We start from the raw sequence: 21,571 nt of genomic DNA on the forward strand, positions 1-21,571 counted from the left end.
TGTCGGCATAATTTTCCTCTACATAGAAATTGTTCATATCAAATGAAAATATTATATTTACGTATAAGCATGTGTGTGGGGACGGACCTGGTGTAGTGGTTGGAACACTCGCCTCTCACGCCGAGGACCTGGGATCGAATCCCATCCCCGACATAGTCACTTATGACGTAAAAAGTTATAGTGACGACTTCCTTCGGAAGGGAAGTAAAGCCGTTGGTCCCGAGATGAACTAGCCCAGGGCTAAAAATCTCGTTAATAAAGTCAAACCAACCAACCTATAAGCATATTTATATTTGACAAAAAACTATTTATCATGGTCTAATCACTTATCAAAGTGAATCCTTTGACCCAACGATCCTCCCCATTAACAAACATCCTTTCCAGTAACCTTTGTGGAGATGCAGAGGCAAACACGGTCTCCAAAAAGCAAAGGTTACACACTAACATTCCTTCCCCCAATCCCACCTGACTGCAAGGACGTGGCCGGCGCCGTTATTGACCCTGTATAAATAGAGGCACTGAATTATGCACACTGAAGAAGATTATGGCCAATCCCAGCCGAACTTCTAGTTGATTCTTTGTGCATTTTCTCTGACTTCGGTCAATCACGGAATAGCAACCATTGATATGTGTAGTCAGTCTAAGCTAAGCTAAGCTAAGCTAAGACGGTGTCCAAGAAGAATTACCACCGCTAGCTTTCGCCAACGGGTCCAACGAAAAATCGAAGGCACGGGTCCAAACAATGATCGTAAAGGGATCAATAGTAGAGAAAAGTACTGTTTTAGTAGGACTGAAAAGTACCGTTTTTAATTTTAGCACTGAAAAGTACTGTTTTATTGCTTTCGGTAGTTCTTAAGAAAACTTCCAAGAGCAGAGAGAATTCGTGTACGCACAGCACGAAGGTACGATGCGCACTGTTTTTTGTCCTATCAACTTATTGTATCTTTCGATGTTTTGGGATTCAACCTAGTTCAAAGGTCTAAGCAATGATTTTTAATTCGGTTGGGTGACAAAACGTCGAATACCAAAACATCGAAAGGACACAGAGAGAATTGGAAGTAAACAAAGTTTTTTTAAAGGATGATTCGTTTCTGAAGGAATAAATGGTTCACTATGTGCCAGACGCACATTTAATCGAACACGATGTGTAAAACAAAATCTGGATAACAATTATAATCGCTGGTGAAATTTTACTGTCTTTCCAAGATAGACGTATCGTCCTTTTTCAATATTTTGGAATTCGGTGTTTTGTCGTTCGACATTTTGTCCCTATTCCGGATACTTTATAAACTTCACTTTATATTTAAAACGAAATATGTTACTAAACCCTTAAGTAGAATAATCAAGTTTGATTTTTTTGGTATTTCAATCTATCTATATATATATATATATAAATAAAAATGGAATGGTGTTTGTATGTCACGAAATGGCTTACGAACGGGTAAACGGATTTTAATGATTCTTTCTCAGTTTTGTTCGTCAGGGGTTCCGACGTGTTTGTGTGTATAAAAATCCCAGGATATTCACCGGGAAAGTTGAAAAAAACGAGCACGAACGAAACTGTAATTTTGTATGGGACGATCCATAGCGTTTTTCAACAGCCTACTTGATGACAAGACGAAGTTTGTCGGGACCACTAGTACCTAATAAATAATGCACTCTTGGGCTAGGCATTGCATATAAATAGAAGCGTTGTGTTTGGATGGGTATCTAATTCTTCCGAAAGAGGACCACGTGATTATTGAGCTGAAATCGAATTCAGGTTAACTTCTGCGTCCATGAGTCTTCTCGTGGTGTAGGAGTAACGCGCCCTATATAGAGTACAGGGCGTCGGGAGTTCGATTCTCACCGAAAAGACGTGTAACTTTTTCGCAAACTTCACATCCATTTGTCCATTTTATCCAATTGCAAAGTATATGTAATGATTAGGTTTTTGGTAGTTGTGAGCAAGAAATTTTGCATCAAGATCGAGAGTTTTACGAAGTAGAACTCAAATAATTTTGCTCGCACGAGAAATGATTGAAATATGAGTGGGAGTAACACTCGTATTGATATTTGACCATGCAACGGAACTCTAGTCCTATCCTTGTTTCGCTTTCATTTTTTTTTCCCAAAACTACAAAAAAGGAGCTTTCCCAAAACTACAAAAAAATCTTTAAAAAATTGATCACGTAGCTATTAAAAAAAAAAGAAAGTCTGGAAACAATTTTTGCAAAGCTATAAACACGATAATAATTACTGTAGTTCAATATGTTCCTTCGGATAAACAGCATATCTTTTAGTTATTTCTGAGGAGATGTTAGACAGAAGTCTGATTTGAAATTTAATAACTTCAAGAATTGTCCCATATGTTCATCATAACACAATCTTATATAAATGTGAATGCTGAAGACAACGGACCTTCCCTGCCTATCCTATCCCTTGGCTACACCCATGGAAGCAGAGTCCGACAAAATTAATCCGTTATGTGTGAATCCTGACTGTTGCTGCTGGCTGGCCTGGCGCCTGACTTGGTATAAGCGTAAACTCGTTGGTCCGCGGGGCATTTCTCAGTAGAAGGGTTTGTCTCAGAACTCTGTGTGCGCACGTGTGTGAGCAGAGTTCCCCAGATGAATTTCATTCGCAGTGAGAATAGAATGGTAATGGCAGCGGCGCGCCATTCTCGAGTTATAAATAAACATAAGCGTTTGGTTGAAGAAAATGAAACCGTTGGAAAAAGGATGTGGTACCTTGTTGAGCGCTGAGATGAAGATGTTGGCACCCCAGAAGACAAAGTTGGTTGAGACGTTCTCCGTTCGTTGATATACAGAACGATACGTGACAGATGTAGTCAATAGGTGAGACAGTTTTGATTACATGTCGGGCACGTCACACGATAATTCGTCCAGACACAAGGACGGCAATGATTTCTTGGGCCAAAGATTGGAATTAATATTTTGGGTTTTACTCTCGATTCATGCTTTACGACTGCTGGTTAAGCAACTGGTCAAAATGAATCCCAGTCGTCGCATAAAACTACCTCAAGGAATGCTTTCGCTTTAATCCAGTGTTGATCTACTCACGACGCGATAAAACAAATTACCTCCGCGCAATATGTGTGAATATGATTTATTAGCTGTCGCTCTGTGTTTCGTACTGAAGCAAATTTCTCGTCAAGATTTGATGCCGCAACGCATGGTGGCGTTTGTTGTTTTCGTTTTGCTTCTGTGAAAGTTATGTTATACGGTTGGATAGAGTGAAAACATATTTCTAGGTGCGACGACATCTCGTTATCAACAGCGATGGTTCTTCTTCTTCTTCTTTTTGGCATTACGTCCTCACCGGGACAGAGCCTGCTTCTTAGCTAAGTGTTCTTATGAGCACTTCCACAGTTATTAACTGAGAGCTTTCTTTGCCAAAGTTGCCCTCTTTTGCATTCGTATATCGTGTGGCAGGTACGATTATACTCTATGCCCATGGAATTTCTATTACGAAAAGATCCTGGACCGACCGGGAATTGACCCCAGACACCTTCAGCATGGCTTTGCTTTGTAGCCGCGGACTCTAACTACTCGGCCAAGGAAGGTCCCACAGCGATGATCACAGCGTTGAAAAAATTTAAAGCGTAGTAAAGATATTGCAAGAGTTATGACTTAAGTCCACAAGCAGAAATGTACCTTGCATTTTTTCCGTAAACTTGCAACATTTAGCCTAAGGTTCATAAATCTTTCTTGAATTACATAAACAATTGTATGGCGCTTCAAGGTGCTGCCGGAATTCTTAGAAACTCATCCAGTTCTAAGTTTCGTCATGAAACATTTTCCAAGATATATGTTTCAATTTCAAAATTCTCCAGAAACTATTTAACTTTAAGGAAAAGTTTGTTACCTGTAAATAATTTAGAAATCCTCAGCCCTGTCGTCGTAAAATTTGAGCTACTTAGTCGTATATTTTTTGGGGCGTTACTATAGCTAAGAGGGCGCTACTACTCCCAGGCATTAATGAGGTCGTTTCCAATGTTCAATTTCAGATCAAGAAACATGAAGCTGTTTAACTTTATCAAACAGACAAAATAAATAATCTCAATCATTTTTTATTGTTCTAGCGCATCGTCCCTTATAGGACAGAGACATATTTCTTATAGACAATTGTAATACATTATTTGTTCAATCAAAAATTCAATCAAATTGATGCGTTGAACTTAATTATTTACCTTACTGGTTGGCGTAAGGCCTTGGTGGCCGGAGACGTCTCTATTTGACTTGGCTCATTGCTGAATGTTTCAAATACGTTACATGCAAAAAATTATATGTGATTTTTTTATAGATCGTTTATTTTCGTAATACTAATCCCCAAAACCCTTTTTAAAGGTCATACCGTTGTAATTTCTGGACGCCTTTATTTAAGTTGGTGCCATACAAAAATTTGTTAATAAAATCTACTTCAAAAAGGCTCCAAATATCCTGACACATTCTGTAAATTAATTCTATTAAATTTTCGTTAAAACAATATTGAAATGCATGCCACAATTTGATCAAAGATCAAACAAGATATATGATAACTCCTACTCAGAAGTTTATTGTCTACTGCGTTCTTGTACGAATTTGGGTCGCCTTCAATTGTATAAATTTGATTGTCGCCGACGCGGGCTTATCTGGATTAACCCAGAAATTCTCCTTGATGCAATTCTGTGCATAAACCACGTTTTTTGGTTCTTGTCCACACAACCGTAGTCTTAAGGATAACGTGACATAACATTAAGGATAACATGATTTTTATTCTAAACATCTATCCAGAAAATTGAACCGTAAATTTATTAAATGATTAAAATAAATTCAAGGGATCAAGTGCATTCTGTTGTCCAACAAACAATCATATATTCAGCTATATCAGCGCACTGGAATAATTTTTCCTTATCTTTTCCTTATCTTATCTTACGACTTGTGCAGAATCAGGTGAAACAATACAATTTCCGGAATATATTAAGGCGTTAGCATGCTCATGACCTCGAGAAGATCTATGTGAAGCAGGCTTCCGAATTCTCACTCACTCTCACGATAATGGATTTATCCCTCACAGCTATTTTCAGCGATAAGCTGCCTTGCGATTTTATCCGTCCACAAAACAAAGCGACAAAGCCTGGGACACGGTTATATGAAAAATTTAGATTCTTGCTCCAGTCCTCTTTTTGGATTGCATTTAGGTCTAACAACAACTGTGCAAAATTTCAGCTCGATCGGAGAAACTATATTTTAGTGCCAGCCGTTCAAAGATTGTATGAGATTTACTATGGGAAAACTTATTTCGGCAAAGAAAAATCGACAGAGGTCGCCCATTGACCTCTATAAAAATTCTGAACACAGATTTCGATAGGTATTTAAATATATTTCTACGATGAACAACATTGCCGAAGACTGGAAAGCAATCCGATGCTTGTAAAAAAAGTTACTAAGCATAGACTATTCGGAAATTTTGCCCGATTTTGTTATTATTGTAATTCCTTTACGTGTTAATCAACGTCGCCTTGCCAATCGGTTTTCATTGAATAACTTTTTTCACAAGTGTCGGATTGTTTCACGATCTTCGGCAATATTCTTCATCGTAAAAAAACCTATCGAGGACTGTGTTCAGAATTTGTATAGAGGTCAATGGGCGACCTCTGGCGATTTTTCTTTGCAAAAGTAAGTTTTCCCATAGTAAATCCCATGCAAACTTTGAACGGCTGGCGCTAAAATATAGTTTCTCCAATCGAGCTGAAATTTTGCACAGTTGGTATGGGACCTAAATGCAATCCAAAAAGTGGACTGGAGCGAGAATCTAAATTTTGTCCCACACGGTTAGCGTGCACGCATCGGAGTTGTTTTTAGTAATGTTCTAGGTTTGAATCCAGTCGCCGGCACTAGTTTTTGTTTATCCACATAGTGATTATTCTCGGGAGCAGCTGGTGAGCGAAAATATGATGGAGTGAAAAATGAATTATCCACATAGTGGAATAAAATCAAAAAGAAAATAAAAATGAAAATCCGGTTATCCTCCATCGTGGCTCCAGGGAAAATTGGTGTGAGCGAAAAAAAGCATTCTCCTTACGTGCGAAAAATCGCAGATTTCGCATCATTGATACGAAATTTCAGAACCCTGATGTGAAGTAATATTTAATTGCTCAGGGACATTGCTACAGTTTAACAGCATCTACATGATCTACGTCAGATACGGCCAAATTACTTCGGGGCCTAGATAAAGCTTAGAAATTTCGACTGATGGCTTTCTGGGCGCTAGGATGCACCTGGTCTACTTAAGACAAGGTCAAATAATTACAGGGCCTGAATACTCGGAAATTTCAAATGATGTCATACATGGCGCCAAGTAGACGTTGTTCGCATGGAATAAGGTCGAATAACTCCAGGGCGTTAATACAGCTTAGAATTTTCAATAGTTATCCTTAGGACATAATGGGATAAGGGCTAACTACTGCAGGGTGTTGATACAACTTGGACAGTTAATCAATTTCTACAGGGGGTTGAGATGCAGTTCAGCTAAATGGGATAAGCTCAAATTATTTCAGGGCGTTCAATATAGCTTATAATTTTCATCTGATGTCCTAGGGGAAAGGGTGGCAAAATGAACACCTTAAGGATATCATCTTGTTTCTGATAGAAAAACAAGGAATTTGTACAGTTCTATCGCACAACATCGAAAATAGGGATATTATCCTCACCAGCGACACGAATTCATATTGAAATATCTATATTTTCACATTTTTATCGTTAGCAAAAAACGATGAAAATGATCTTTTTTCCTGCACTAAGTGGGTAAAATGAACAGCTGTTGGAGGTAAAATGAACATCATGCAAAAAACGTGAGCAAAACAAATATTCTGAAAATTTTCATAACATTCCCAAAAATATATCGATTAATGATTGTAACCCATTCATAAAAATATCTAAGCATATCAGATTTGACATCATATCATAATCATATTCACCTCACTGAAAAACCTCAAGACTCCTAAGCTAAAAGTTACGTCAGTTCTAATTTTCAAACGTGGTTTTCTAAAATCTTAGTTTTCGATGATATTTTCACTTCAATTGACCTCCGTATCAACCCGAACACTTCAATTTATGCTCTCAATCTTCCGTACGTGATAAAAAATCAATCAAATTTGTTTTTTTCTCGGTAAAAGGCACGGTGTTCATTTTGCCACCACTTCCCCTATAGGGCGTCAAGAGGCGTCAGATCTTCGTAGGATAAGGTCAAATTACTCCTGATTTCTGTATTACTCCATTATTGATACAACTTGATCTATTTAGGATAAAATACTCCAAGGTGTTGATACAGTTTACAATTTTCAATTAATGTCCTCAGGGGGTTGACATGCATCTGATCTACACTGCCCATAACTACATATTTGTAACATTCGACAAAAGTAGGCATTGAGCAAATTGAATACTAAGTGTGCATTTTACAGTAGTATGGGAGGAAACTAAATTTTCTAAAAATCACAGAGAACTCAAAAGTACTTATTTGAGGCTGAAATTTTGTACAACTCATATGTTATACTGGGTGAATAGTAATAAAATAATTCTGATAGAAATTTAATTGCTAATTTCATGTATAATCTCAATGTGACTGTTATCCATTAACAATTACCAATGTGACAAAACAACTTGATAATTTTTTTTTGAACCTTTTAGAACAAACTCACAGATTTCAGGAAGTTGATCGAAAGTGTTTGATGACTCTCCATGGTATTAACTCAAGATTGTCAAAAATGACGAATGTGACAAACATGAAGTTATGAACAGTACATGAGTCGAAGTCAAATTTCTCCAGGGCGTTAATACAGCTCTGAAATTTCGATTGATGTCATACAGGGCGTTAAGTATACTTGGTCTCAAATTACTCCAAGACGTTGATACAACTTATAATGTTCAACTTATGTTCTACTGGGCGTCAGTGTTCTACAAAGGATGAAATCAAATGACTCAAGAGCGTTGATACAAGTAGGAATTTTCAAGTAACGTCTTCAGGGCGTTGAGGTGTATCTGATCTACGTGATATCTGGTCAAATTATTCCAAAGCTGATGTCTTGAAGGGCGTTAAGATACATCTGGTATACGTAGATTGAATTTTAATTACTCCAGGACGTTGAGATATCACATAATTTCAATTTGACGTCCTACAGGGCGTCAAGATGCATCTAATCCATGCAGCATAAGATTAAATTACTCCAGAGCGTTAATACAGCTTGGAAATCTAAATTGATAGCTAACAGGACATTAAGATGCACCTAATCTACTTAGGACAAATTGTTGATACAGTTTGAAATTTGCTATCATTGTCTTCAGGGGTAGAGATGCATCTGATCTACGTGAGAAAAGGTCAAATTACTCCAGGGCGTGGACACAACTAGGAAATTTCCATTGATGTCATACAGGGTGTTATTTACATCTGGTTTACGTGAGATAATGTTGGCAAACTCTAGGGCGTTCATGCAGCTTATGATTTCGATCTGATGTCGAACAGGGCGTCAAGATGTACCTGATCTACTTAAAATAAGATCAAATTACTACAGGGCGTTGATACAACTTGGACATTCAGTTAATGGCTTCGGGGGATTGAGATGCAGCTGAATTTCGTAGAATAAGGTTAAATTACTCCAGGACATTGTTTCAGCTTATAATTTGCAACTGATACCCTACAGGGCGTCAAGATGCATCTGATCTTGGTGGGATAATGTCCAATTACTCTAGAGCGTTGATACAGCTAAGAATTTTCTATTGATGTCTTACGGGGCGTTAAGATGCACCTGATCTATTTTCAGGATTAATGACCCCTGGACGTTAATACAGCTTGCAATTTTCAATTAATGTTCTCAGGGGATTGAGATGCACCTGATCTACGTGTGACAAAGTCAAATCACTACAGGGCGTTGATTTCGATTGATGTCTTTTTACGCGTTAAGTACATTTGGTCTTCTTGGGATAAGGTCGAATAAATTTAGGGCGTTGATACGGCTTATAATTTCATTGATATCTTAAAGGGCGTCAAGATTCACCTGTTCTACGAAGGGTAAGGTTGAATTATTCTCGGGCGTTGATACAGCTTATAATTTTGAACTGATATCCCACAGGGCGTCAAGATTCACCTGATCTACGAAGGATAAGGTCAGATAACTGCAGGGCGTTCATACATCTTGAAATTTTCATGTCCTCTGGGCGTTGAGGTGCATCTTATCTAAGTATATAGTGTGCTTATTCCAGGGCTCATACCTTACAGGGCGTTCAGATGCATCAGGTCTACGTATAATAAAGTCAATTTACTCCAGGGCGTTGGTATAGCTTGAAAATGTCTATTGATGTCTTACAGGGCGTTAGGATGCACATGATCTCGCAATAATTAATCACTCTTCCTACATTTTCCATGAATCAGGGCAAAAATTGTAAAAAAATCTGAGAAAAGCTTCTTAGTCGTCGACTAAGCGCGACTAAGCAGGACGAAAGGGCTGGAAATCCTTATATTTTTTTCAGAAATGATATCAGAAATTCATTTAATTCTTTGTAGTATAAACAAAATCTCACATGTATCATGTTTGCATACACTAATTAACATGAGAACCACAAGTTTGTGAGAAGATTGATTAATTTTGGGAAGTGATACGTTACCCCACACCTAAGCCAAGCCAGTAGAATACAACAAGCGCATATTAATCATAATACCACCACCGTCGCAAAATTATGTGTGTGTGGTTAGTGCAGCATCGTCATCCAGCTGGTGTATCCCCAAGGGAAAAAGCAAAGTCCTTGCAAGGAGGAAACATAGTCAAGTAGCGGAGAAACCCGGTCACAAATTTGAAAGTCACTTCCTGGCACTCGAAAGTGGCTGGCTTCTGCCTGCTTGAGTGGCAGTCTGTTCTCAGTCACTTTGCGTGGTTAGTAGTTTTAGCTAGATAAAAGTTGTCTCTTTCATCGTGTACGATATTACCAGGATGCTCCCGATGCAAATGCAGTTTTGTAAAGAAAAAAAAACCAATTCCATAGGATGTTAGGAAGCGGGAAGATGGGAGCCGTTAGTAGGAAGCATATTTTTCAAGGCTACGAAAACTTACCTCGCCATTTTCCGGGGGGTCTCCGTTGCCGAAAGTGGATGCCACGACTAGAAGGAGCGCCTCGTGCTCTATCGACGAGATGTCGTAGTCTGACATGCAGTAGATCTGAAAAAAAAAACAAAAGAAGATAAAAAGCGTTACATTATGCAAAGTAATCGACATAAGGTGAAATCAATGATCTCAAGTAGTTGGAAAAGATGCTAGGTAAAAAAAAACTTCCAGAGTGTGCTGTGGGTCGTCCATAAATTTGCAAATGTTGTCAATCACGTTCCTCTATGAATTATTTTCTTCCTAAAGGACAACGTGGTTGATGGACGACTTGCTTCAGAGCAATCCGCTTGACTGAAAACTTTTAACTAAAATAATATTCTCAACAGTGATGGTTCATACTCAAAAGGCAGTGCTCGTTGAACCCGACTTGTTGAGTTTGGGTGATGCATTCCATCCGTAAGAGACAAACTTTCTCGGCAGTCATGGATGTAGCAAGAAGGAAGCTGTTATCGTTTTGAAATCAATTGCTTTGCTCTGAAAACAAATGTGATGTTTGAAATTTTGAAAAATTGTCAATAACTTATAACAATCATTAGAATACAATGAATGTCAAAATTCTATCAAATAATTTGGAGAAAATCATTCTAAAATTTAATAATTAGTTCTACTGATTATTTATAAGTAAATCAATCCAGAATTTGGACCAAACTTTCACGTGCTCAACTCGAATGCTTCCAAGAATAAGTTCGGGGATTCTTCCATAAAAATTGTCAATGAGTTACCTCGAGTTTCACCTGTGAACTTCATCATATTTTTAAACACTTTTTCAGGACATTCCCTTTCAAATTGTTAAGGGAATGCGAAATTTCAAATGATTCTATCAAATGCCAATGGGGGAAGGTCCATAAATCAAGTATTCATTTTTCTTTCGGAATGTTGGGCCCCACCTTCTCCTCATGGTCATTTGTCCATACATTAATTTTAAAACTAGTGTGGACCCTCCCCCATATATAACCACGAGGATTATGGACGACCCCTCAGGCGAAATTTATGTTTTTCCAATTTCTCATCGTAACAGGCTGTTCTTCATCACGCCAATCTGTCTGACATTCCTGCATATACTCGGCAAGCCTTTAAGACTAGTGCTGTAAAAATCATCATTCTGCAATTTGTTGTGTAAACTACTGTTCCTCATTTCGTTTCGTTTCAACACATCGAAACTTGTTACAATCGAAACGAGTAACACGCCCCAAATGTTATCTACCCGCCTTACAGGTTCTAGAAATAAGAAACAATTCGATCCAGAGAAGGCATTATATACTTTATATTAACAATCTCCAGAAGAAATCTTCCCAAAAAGGATAGTACGTAGAAATTGAGAAATCCTGAAATAATTATAGGATGTCCCAAAAAGTATGGACATACTGCCATTTCAAGAGTAGTGAAGATAAAAATCCGATTTTTAGACATTTGATTACTGTAACCAATAAGGATCGCAGCAAGCCGTGCGCGCGGGCGGTTGTGTTTTGCATTTTCTGTCACGTTTGCTTCGGTTCCGTGGCGAAAAATAGAATCGGCTGATGGCGCTACGCCACTTGTTTTAGTTTTGCAAATATTAATTTTGTGTTGTTCTGCGGGCTAGATTTTCACGTGATTTGCAGTAGTTCGGCCGGCACTACGTCACCCGGATTTTTTGTTTGCTTGTGATTTCAAGGGCTTCGTGCAATGAAATGCTGTGTGGAAGTGAAAAGTGTTTTTATAACCAGAAATTCCAAAAACAAAGTTTTAAGAAGTACTCCGAAACATGCTATATCGTGTTACAGTGAAACCTCCATGAGTCGATATTGAAGGGACCATCGACTCATGGAAATATCGAGTCATGGAACAGCAATCCTTTGGAAACCTGTTTCAAGGGACCATCATAGTAACCATGAAATTTTGTTTCCAGTATGGTTCCATGAGTCGATATCGAGTCATGGAACATCGACTCATGGAGGTATCACTGTACGTATTTTGCACAAATGATTCAGTGAAGTAGTCAATACAAAAGCTGATTATGACACCAGGCAGTTCCCCGTGCAAAACGGGTCATTTTGACGAAGGAATCAAAGTTCATCATAGCTAGTGGAACAACTCGAATCTTTCGAAAAAGTGAAAAGCGAAGAACGAGTATTTTGTGATGGCAGAAGCCAGAAAGTTTGTCAGTGTTCATTGCTAGTAGAGCGACGGATTGCAGAGTAGTTTCGAAAAAGGAATTTGGTGAGTTTGTTCTGATCAGCTGCGCATGATAACAATGCGTAAATATTAAACATTTGTAGGCCAGAACGTTTACCGAACGTATCCTATGGCACTACCCTTTCCATCAACATTCCACAACATCCCGTAACACCTATGAGAGGTCGTAGAGTTCTCTGCATCTTTCTTCTCTGTTCAATCAATCATCCTTTCCCATTCCCCAGCTTTCGCAAGGACGTGGCCAGGACAGCTCTCGACTATTGGAGGATGCGTCAATCTTGTCTAAGAGTTAGAGGTTAGTCCCAAACTTCTCAATTTGGTAACGGACGGGAAGGAGGCTCATACAACGGTCTAGGAGTGTTCCACCTACGAATTTGTGCGAAATGCTTAATGCTAATGCTAATGCTAATTTGATTACTGTAACCAATAAGAGTAGATTGTGATTTTTTAAATGAATAATTTACTTATTAATGTGTTGATTACGTAACATTTCTTTGAAGCATCTCTTATCAGTCTTGTACAAATCGCGTTATTTTTGAGCGACTTTGTTTTACAAAATTAGTTCTGTGTCAGATAATTGATCAGACTACCACTTATTAAAATAAAAATTTTAGACTCAAGCATGTACAATTTGTATTGCAACTAAAAATCCAATTCCAGCTGTGGTCGATTTGAAAATGGTCAAAACAAATCCTTATATTTATGTAAAAATATGAATAAATCAAAAATTAAAGTTACTTTTCTAACAGAATAGGGGTTAACCATTCGTAAATCTGAAACGTATTACTTTTATAACTATTTAAAATACCTGTAGAATTATAACTTCGTGATGTTGTCTTATGTGGTGAGAAAAAAACGAAATTTTTCGAATTTCACAATTTTATCAAGTGTTCTCTTGTTTGTGTTAACATTTCAAACAAAAATTTCTGTAAAACATCCTTGGTACAATGTACTTGAACTCACCACGGAGAAAGATTTTGATAGAATCGTATTTTACTAACTAGTTATTTAACAACAAAAACAAAATGCTGACCAGATAAAAAGTGATTTTCTAAAATCAACATTTTCAAACGATTATTAAATCAAACAAATTTATCACAGATGCTAGTTGAAATAGCCTTGAGAAAAATACAAAAATATAAAAATATTTGATTGTTTGGAAAAGTACTATGATTTCCATTATCAAAGTCGTGCCTATACTTTCTGGGACACCCTATACTATGAGAAAAAACTAAAACGACGTAATACTGGTATATCAAGAGAAGATTCTACCTCATTACCGTGAATGCCATTAACCCGAATGCCATTACCCCGAATTCCAATATCATGCGGGATACTCGATATTAAAGGGACCATTGAGTTAGGGAGGTATCGAGTTATAGAACACAAAACCAGTGCAAATGCGATCCAAGGGACCATCGAGGTAGCCATGAAAATAAAATTTTACTATGGTTCTATAACTCGATATCGAGATACGGAATATCGAGTAAGGGAGAGTCAACTGTAATTGTAAATTCAGGGAAACACCATTCGGGGTGATGGAATTCGGGGAAATGGTATATTCGGGTTAATGGCATTCGGGGTTATAGCATTCGAGGAAATGGCATTCAAGGTAATGGGATAGAATCCAAGAGATGGTTCATCCATTTACAATTTGGGAAGGAGTATTTCGTTTGAGTGTTCGACGTTTCGATGTATTCAACACTTTTTTTACTAATCCAGGTCATTGCCAGTTTTGATTTTCTATAGAAGTTTTCCATGTTAGTTTTGAAGAAATTATAGCCATTGTTAGTGGAAACCTTTGACAAATACTGAGTGATATGCATGGTACTGCAATTGTAGATAGAACTTTTCGTTCTACGGTTGAACAGAAAGCTACCGCAGCAGTTCTCGTTTCCATTTTACCAATTGTAAGTGAAAAGGTAGAGCAAATACTACGAAGTGCTACGTTTAACTCAGAACAATCATTGAAAAGGGTTTCTTAAATTTGATCATTTTTGGGTCATTTTTGTGAAATTACTTTCGAAGTCACTAGAACCCACCTCCCCCACACACTGGGGCAGATCGCTGTTTTCGACGGCCAAAACCTCTAGTACTCTAAATATGCACCCTAGAGGTTTGGTGTCTTCAACAAAGTGTTTTGGAATAACTTGTACTATATTTTGACACATTCAGATTTGATCTAGGTAAGTGAAAACTGATCTAGAGCAGTTTTATCGTTTGATAGGAGCGTCCTAGCAAAAAACTTTCTTCTGCAAAGTTGTTCATTGAGGCATTTTTGACATTTCTTCGGAAGACACTTACACTCTATCACTGACGTGGATTACGATATATGACAATTTAGGAAAAATAGACAAAAAATCGACTTTGACCATTTTTTCATAAAAATTATTAAAACATTTTTTGTCATCATGTTTTAGAAACTTAACTATAACAAAGTAAATTTACGTCATTCACTAGCAACATTTTCGGATTTAATATTATTTTTGGTAAAAGCAGTCTAAAAATAGTGTTTTACAAAATCCAGGATAACTCATGAAGCGGCAGATGGCGGCAGCTATTTTTTTGTATACGACTTGCCAAGAACATAAGTTTCATTGTCACGAAGAAAGAAAAGGGGGGGCCACGTGGGGCTTTTTTGTTGTGGTGGTTTGAAAACTTGATGAAAATATGTTTGAAAATGCTTATATTTGTGAAACTTTTCATGGATTTTTATTTTTCAAATGTATTTCTGAAACATATTGCATGTTGACGAAATGTTTTGAAGAAGTCATCTCTAAACTGGTATTCCAATAAACTTTTAAACGGAATTCAAGATAATTTGTCCCATATGTGTATCTACCTATCTATCTATCCTTTGATTTTTATTAGAGTAATAGTATTGTGTTTAATAAAAGCCATATTATACGATACCAGTTTGGTGATGACTTTTTCAAATCACTTCGTCAACATGCAATATGTTTTAGAAATACATTTGAAAAATATAAATTCATGAAAAATTTCTCAAATATAAGCATTTTTAAACATATTTTCATCAAGCTTTCAAACCACCACAACAAAAAAGCCCCACGTGGCCCCACTTTTCTTTCTTCGGGACAATGAAACTTATGTTCTTGAGTAGTCTTTTAAAAAAATTAGCTACCGCCATCTGCCGCTTCATGAGTTATCCTGGATTTTGTAAAACACTATGTTTAGACTGTTTTTACCAAAAACATAATTAAATCTGAAAATTTTGCTAGTAAATGAAGTAAATTTTATTTGTTATAGTTAAGCTTCTGATACTTGGTGACAAAATATTTTTTATCATTTTTTTTGTATGAAAAAATGGTCAAAATGGATTTTTTGACTGTTTTTACTGAATTGTCATATATCGTAATCCACGTCAGTGATAGAGTGTAAGTGTCTTCCGAACAACTTTGCAGAAGAAAGTTTTTTGCTAGGACGCTCCTATCAAAAGATAAAACTGATCTAGGTTTTGGCCGTCGAAAACAGCTATCTGCCTCATTGTGCCCCACAAGCAAATTCTGGCTACACCCATGTCAAAAGTTGAAAACATATTTCAGTCAACGAAAGTCGGAAAAAGTTTCCGAAAAGAACAGAGGGTTGAATCTTTAGAACCCACGTGAGTCTTCTCTGAGTCGCAAGTTGACGCGTTTTGGGTTCCTACCGCAGTCACCATCTTACCACACTTGAGACCATTTAAATCTTCTATAGCGATTATTAACTTTGGAGGAAGCGTTTCACCGCCGAAAGTTTGGATATCCTCTCGAGATAACACGCGCTGAGTGCCACATGCTTATGATATCAACGATATTGTAGCACTTCTTTCAACCGCCCCCTTATTGCCGACAGAGACTTTTCTTGTGATCTGTTGGTTCTCCCATCTGGAAAAGTCGCACAGAGAAAAGCTGGAACACAAAACAAAAACGCTTTTGGGCGTCGAAAATTTGGGAAACCTGTGGAATGATTTTCTTCTTTTATCTCGGCTCGTTCTTCCTACTACTCGTCTCTAATAAGGGTGATATATCTTCTCGAGTGATTATGGTAAGGTGGAATAACAAGCGAGTAATTGAGATGGAAATCTGTACAAACGTATAAGTTGGCAATGTGGGTTGTAGCAATATGCTTCTTTCTATCTCATTATGCTAAAAATATTCTTTCTCCGCTGAATGAGTATTTTATTACCAAATCTAAAGCAACATTTTAGAGGTATCCTAAAATTTTACTGTTGGTTTTATGTTTCAAACCATTTAGAAAATTCAACTCGTGCCATATTATTTGTAGGTGATGTTGCAATACAAATTATGAATGGCTGATAGGTGGATTATCAGAGGATTTCAGAAGTTATAAATCGCATGGATTGGAAGAGAATGGGAAACGTAAGCACGCTGGGTTCTAATTTGCATAGCTAAATGGAATTTATTCACGGACTCTTGAGAATGAATATATTCATGAACTTATTTGCTCGAGCAGCTGTTGAAGTAAATTTTTAAGAACATTGAATATTGAACGTTAGCCATAAACAGAAACTAAAGATTATGCATGCAAATATGATATTCTATTCTCAAATCAGTTGTTAAGTCATTTTTGACAATATTTTAATTAGACCAATATTGTAGTTTTAAAATCCATCCGTTTTGACTGTCCCATGTAATTGTTTGTGCTAATAAAATACTGTTTTGGGTTTGAAGATTTCAGTTTAAATTTGGTTAATAATCAGCGTTGCCAGTACATTTTGTAAAATATCTGGTGAGTTTTAAATAAAATATATTCAAAAAAAATTGTTTTTTTGTTTTAACTTTTCCGTTATTTAGTTTCTTTGAAATTTAGTTTTAGATAGTTGACTGTAGTTTAATGTTGATTCAAACTTTTGTATCTCAATACAATCTAGATGGAGTCTTAACAACTTTTAGTACAGATGAACAAAATCAATATGATCATGAATAAATTGGCAAACAAATTTATAATAGAAATCGGCTAAAAGTTGCGCACCATAGGGCTGAACGATCGCAACAATAAAAAAAAATTAATAAAAGGGCATGTCCATAAGAATTCAAATTACTGGTTCAAATAACTCTTATCAGAATATCAAAAGACCAACCGAATAAAACAAAAATCCACCCACAAACTCTCCCAGTGGAGCTATTCTTAGTAATATTATCCCCGTTTTCTTAAGGACGACTGAAACCGGTGGCAAAAAAATCCCAAAGAACACCAAAAGATACCTCCCAAGCAAAGAAAAACTTTAATCCACTCGGTAGACTCACCTGTGCATTGAATGCATGTCCGAGCAGTTCCACCAGTTGCTTTGCATACTGCTCCGAGCGTCCGGTTTCGGTTGCATACAGGACCGTCGCCTTGATCCGTCTTGAAAGGGCCCGTCCGAACAATTTCGATGTAAATTTGACGGCTCTGTGGGGAAATGGGTCAGAATCGGAAGAAGGAGAAAAGACAAAAGATATCCATGTAAATTTCCTTTACTGCAAAGTTTTTCCCGAGAGTTGGTTGTAACGACTTGTACTGTGGGATCGTTATGTGAATACGTATATGGTTATTTGTGATGCGGACAAAGTAGAACTTCTGATATGGAGCACGTTCCGGAACAGGTGAAGGTTGTTGGAATACGTGTTAAGTAACAGGTGTAGCGGTCCGGCATCGATATAGTGAAAATAATCTCTCTATTGGATATCCCCAATCAGGATAAATACTTTCGGTGTTACGGTGCGTTAACCCTTTCAAAACGGATGGGTAATACTGACCAAGCTTCTATATTGGGCAGTATAAAATTAAGAAAGAGCCTTCCTTAGCCGAGTGGTTAGAGGCCGCGGCTAAAACGATGAAGGTGTCTGGGTTAGATTCCCAGTCTGGTCCATGACCTTTTGACACTTGAAATTTCATTGACTTCCCTTGCCATAGAGTATCATTGTACCTGCCACACGATAGACGAGCATGAGTATGAGCATAGATGATCGTACAATTCGTAGTTGCTACTCCGTGATTGACAGGGCAATCAAAGTTGCCCAGAGATTTGATGAATGGGACTTGCACAAATCAAGAGCTCAAAATCTAAAAGTCAATGACGGCGCCGGCCACGCCCTTACGGTCATCGGTGAAGGTAAGGAGTGTTATTTAGACAACCTTTGTTACTAGAGACCGAGATGACCTCTGCATCTCCAAAGCTGTCATGGAAAGGATATTGGGTTAGTGGGATAAGGTAGAGATCTTGGTGTTACCTTTAGTTGATGATGTGATCCATGACATATTCACGCCTAACCGGATTCGCAATATTATTCAATAAATGCATTTTACGCGCAATATGTGTTCTTAGTTCGTCCTCTCAAGAGCAAGCGATACGATCTGAATACGAGCACGTCTAACGCGATTTGCGATCAACGAAACTATTCAACTGTGCTACGCGAGCGACATTTCTTCTTCTTCTTGGCATTAACGTCCTCACTGGGACAGAGCCTGTTTCTCAGCTTAGTTTTCTTATGAGCACTTCCACAGTTATTAACTGAGAGCTTTCTTTGCCAAACTTGCCATTATCTCAATTGTATATCATGTGGCAGGTACGATGATACTCTTTGCCCAGGGAAGTCAAGGAAATTTCCATTTCGAAAAGATCCTGGACCAACCGGGAATCGAACCCAGACACCTTCAGCATGACTTTGCTTTATAGCCGCGGACTCTAACCACTCGGCTAAGGAAGGCCCCTTACAGCCTTTGCCTTCACCATTCACAACACGAGCGATCAAACGATCGTAAAAAATGTCACTTGAATGCATTGTTTATTTCTATTATATTTCGTAATTAGAGCTGCTTTCTTTATATGTGTGTCACATTCGACGTAACAAGCAAGATTAAACAGTTCATATTGTTTAGGATCGGATAATTTTTAAATCTATGCTTAAATCATGATTTATGAATTCTGAGGAAAATAGTGATATATACACGATTTTGTATGTATCGTTATTATTGGAAGAAATATATCGTCAACATATTTTTCTAAGTTGATTTGTGTAGATGTCAAGAAAGATTTTTGCAAAGATAGATCAGCTTCGTGGCCTTGCGGTTAGCGGCGTCAGTCGTCTAGGCGTATTGTGCCACGGGGTGTGGGTTCGATTCCCGCTCCAGTCGGTGGAAACTTTTCGTCAAACGAAAAATTCATCGCTGGGATACTGGGTGTTTCGTGTTGTCCGTTGCCTAATGTTAGTGATTGTTCAGTCTGTGCAGCTTATGTGCTGAAGACGGTGTATATTGTCTTTAATTAAGAATATTACAAGCTATGTCGTTTTTAAGGTGAAGACGGGGTTGGTGGTCTGATGGCTACCGCTTCTGCTTCATATGCAGAAGGTCATGGGTTCAATCCCAGGCCCGTCCCTTTCCTCGTACTTTGTAGTTGTATATCTCTCACTTGCTTCTATCTTCCATTCTAAATAGGGGAACTTACGTATTCTCGGCAGTCTAAGCGGATGCCGCGCTTCTTTTGTAATTTTCTCGGCCATCAGCAAACAAATTCCGTGTTTGTCTGTTTACCTTTATGCATTGCTCAATCCTCTATCGATTCACACCGACAGACTTCAACATGCTTTTGGAAATGTTTTTACAACGCTGCGAACATCTCTTGTCAGTGTGACTATTTTCGGCAGCCTCAATCTCTTCGGCAACTTTTCCATAAGAACTGCTGGTGAATCTCTTCGGCAGCTCCAAATCAGTCGCATTTTGAGCCGTGTTCTTTTGAATTGATGATATCTCTGGCGATATTGTTTATTCAGTATCGGAAATCTCGTCAGCGGGAAGCGGGCAGAACAAAAAATCATCTGAATGTTTTCATTGATGTGTTTTGATAGAGCAATACTGAGTATTTGGCGTTTGAAACATGGCTGCCGATAATAGTCGAATGGTGCCGGAGCCGTAAGTCTCCCTATATCACACTCAAACTATTCGTTCATAGCAAACGCTAGAACCAGAGACGGACAAGAAACCGTTTCCCTAACGCTTCCTACTTCCACGCGCACGCCTTTCTTACGCCTGATACATAGGCAGTCTGCTAACCACAAAAGCAAACCTCTCTGCCATGCCTTTCCCCCAATCCATACACTCCCGCATGAACTGACGTGGATGCAGTGGAATATACGGTCTACGTGGGAGTCAGTTCAATGCATCATCAATTCCTCCCCCTTCCCCTCATTGGTATGCATTCTGACGTGGTAGGTGCCATTGTTGCCTAAAAATAGAAGATCACCAGCACTTATACACTGAGGATGCCTGTTAGTCCCAAGCAGTCATTCGGTTGGTTCCTTGTGTAAGTGCAGCTGATCTGGCGATACTGGAGTGCATCCACGGGCGGCCAATCAAGCTCAAGCTCAAGCTCAATATTACAAGCTATGTCGTTTTTAAGGTGAAAGTTTCAAAAATATCGCCTTAGTTTTCAAATGCTAATAATCGTGTTTTAATGTTGTCGAAATAATCTACAGGCCTTACCAAAAATCTCTAGGAAGTATATGAATAAGGTTTATACTTATACAGTCTTAAACCAGCATAATCTATCAAATTTACAGTCTAACGGCTGACTGCAATCATACAAAAACTTTGTTAAATACAGAAAGATTAATAAATAATACACTCATGTGCGCTCATACAATGTTGGACCAAGCTTCGCTTCGGATTACGCGTTCCAGTGATCAAAAAACTCTTTCGAGTAGAGCCGTTCAGATCTAAAAGCATAACAGGTGATCTTACGAAGGTTAAGGTTTATACTCAAACCGACGCAATGAAATATGTCTTACTCATATTTGAGTACCGTAAAACGGGGTAACTTTGATAATGCGGGTAACTTTGATAGTGCGAGACTCTCAACATACTAAACGAAATAACGAAGTTTCTGTCAATTAGTTAAGAAAAACGAATGCTATAGTAAAGAGTATTAATATGACACTTCATGTCAAAGCTATTTTCGTTGGAATCAAGTGCATTTGAGGATTTTTATGCAAATATTAAAAATTTACAAGATTTTAGCAATTTTGCAACGCTTACAAACAATCTGTTCTACGACCACCAGTCATAATGAGTTCGTTACTTACCCATGATAGCCTAGTTATAGTAGAACATGAATTCGGTCTCAAATCTCTTAGCGAAAACCATTTTTACAAACTGGGACCGTTTTTGTAATCTAAGTCAGAAATTTCCATATAGTGTAAAACGCCTAGAGGTATGCAACGCCCTATAAATGTTCCGTAATTCATTCAATCTTGTTCGATT

General features: G+C 37.9%; 1 protein-coding gene across 2 annotated transcripts in view; it reads right to left on the reverse strand.

The window, feature by feature from the left end:
- The window catches only part of LOC5572370 (nitric oxide synthase), a 445,274-nt gene that overhangs the window by 60,401 nt on the left and 363,302 nt on the right, over nucleotides 1-21,571 (reverse strand). For both annotated transcript variants that reach the window (XM_021847903.1, XM_021847904.1), the window contains 2 exons: nucleotides 17,578-17,722; nucleotides 10,085-10,189 (listed from right to left, as the gene is read on the reverse strand). In XM_021847903.1, coding sequence (XP_021703595.1) covers nucleotides 10,085-10,189; nucleotides 17,578-17,722 — 250 coding nt within the window. The remainder of the gene's footprint in view (nucleotides 1-10,084; nucleotides 10,190-17,577; nucleotides 17,723-21,571) is intronic.

The sequence above is a fragment of the Aedes aegypti genome, chromosome 2 (genome assembly GCF_002204515.2).
Source record: "Aedes aegypti strain LVP_AGWG chromosome 2, AaegL5.0 Primary Assembly, whole genome shotgun sequence".
NCBI classification, from domain to species: domain Eukaryota; kingdom Metazoa; phylum Arthropoda; class Insecta; order Diptera; family Culicidae; genus Aedes; species Aedes aegypti.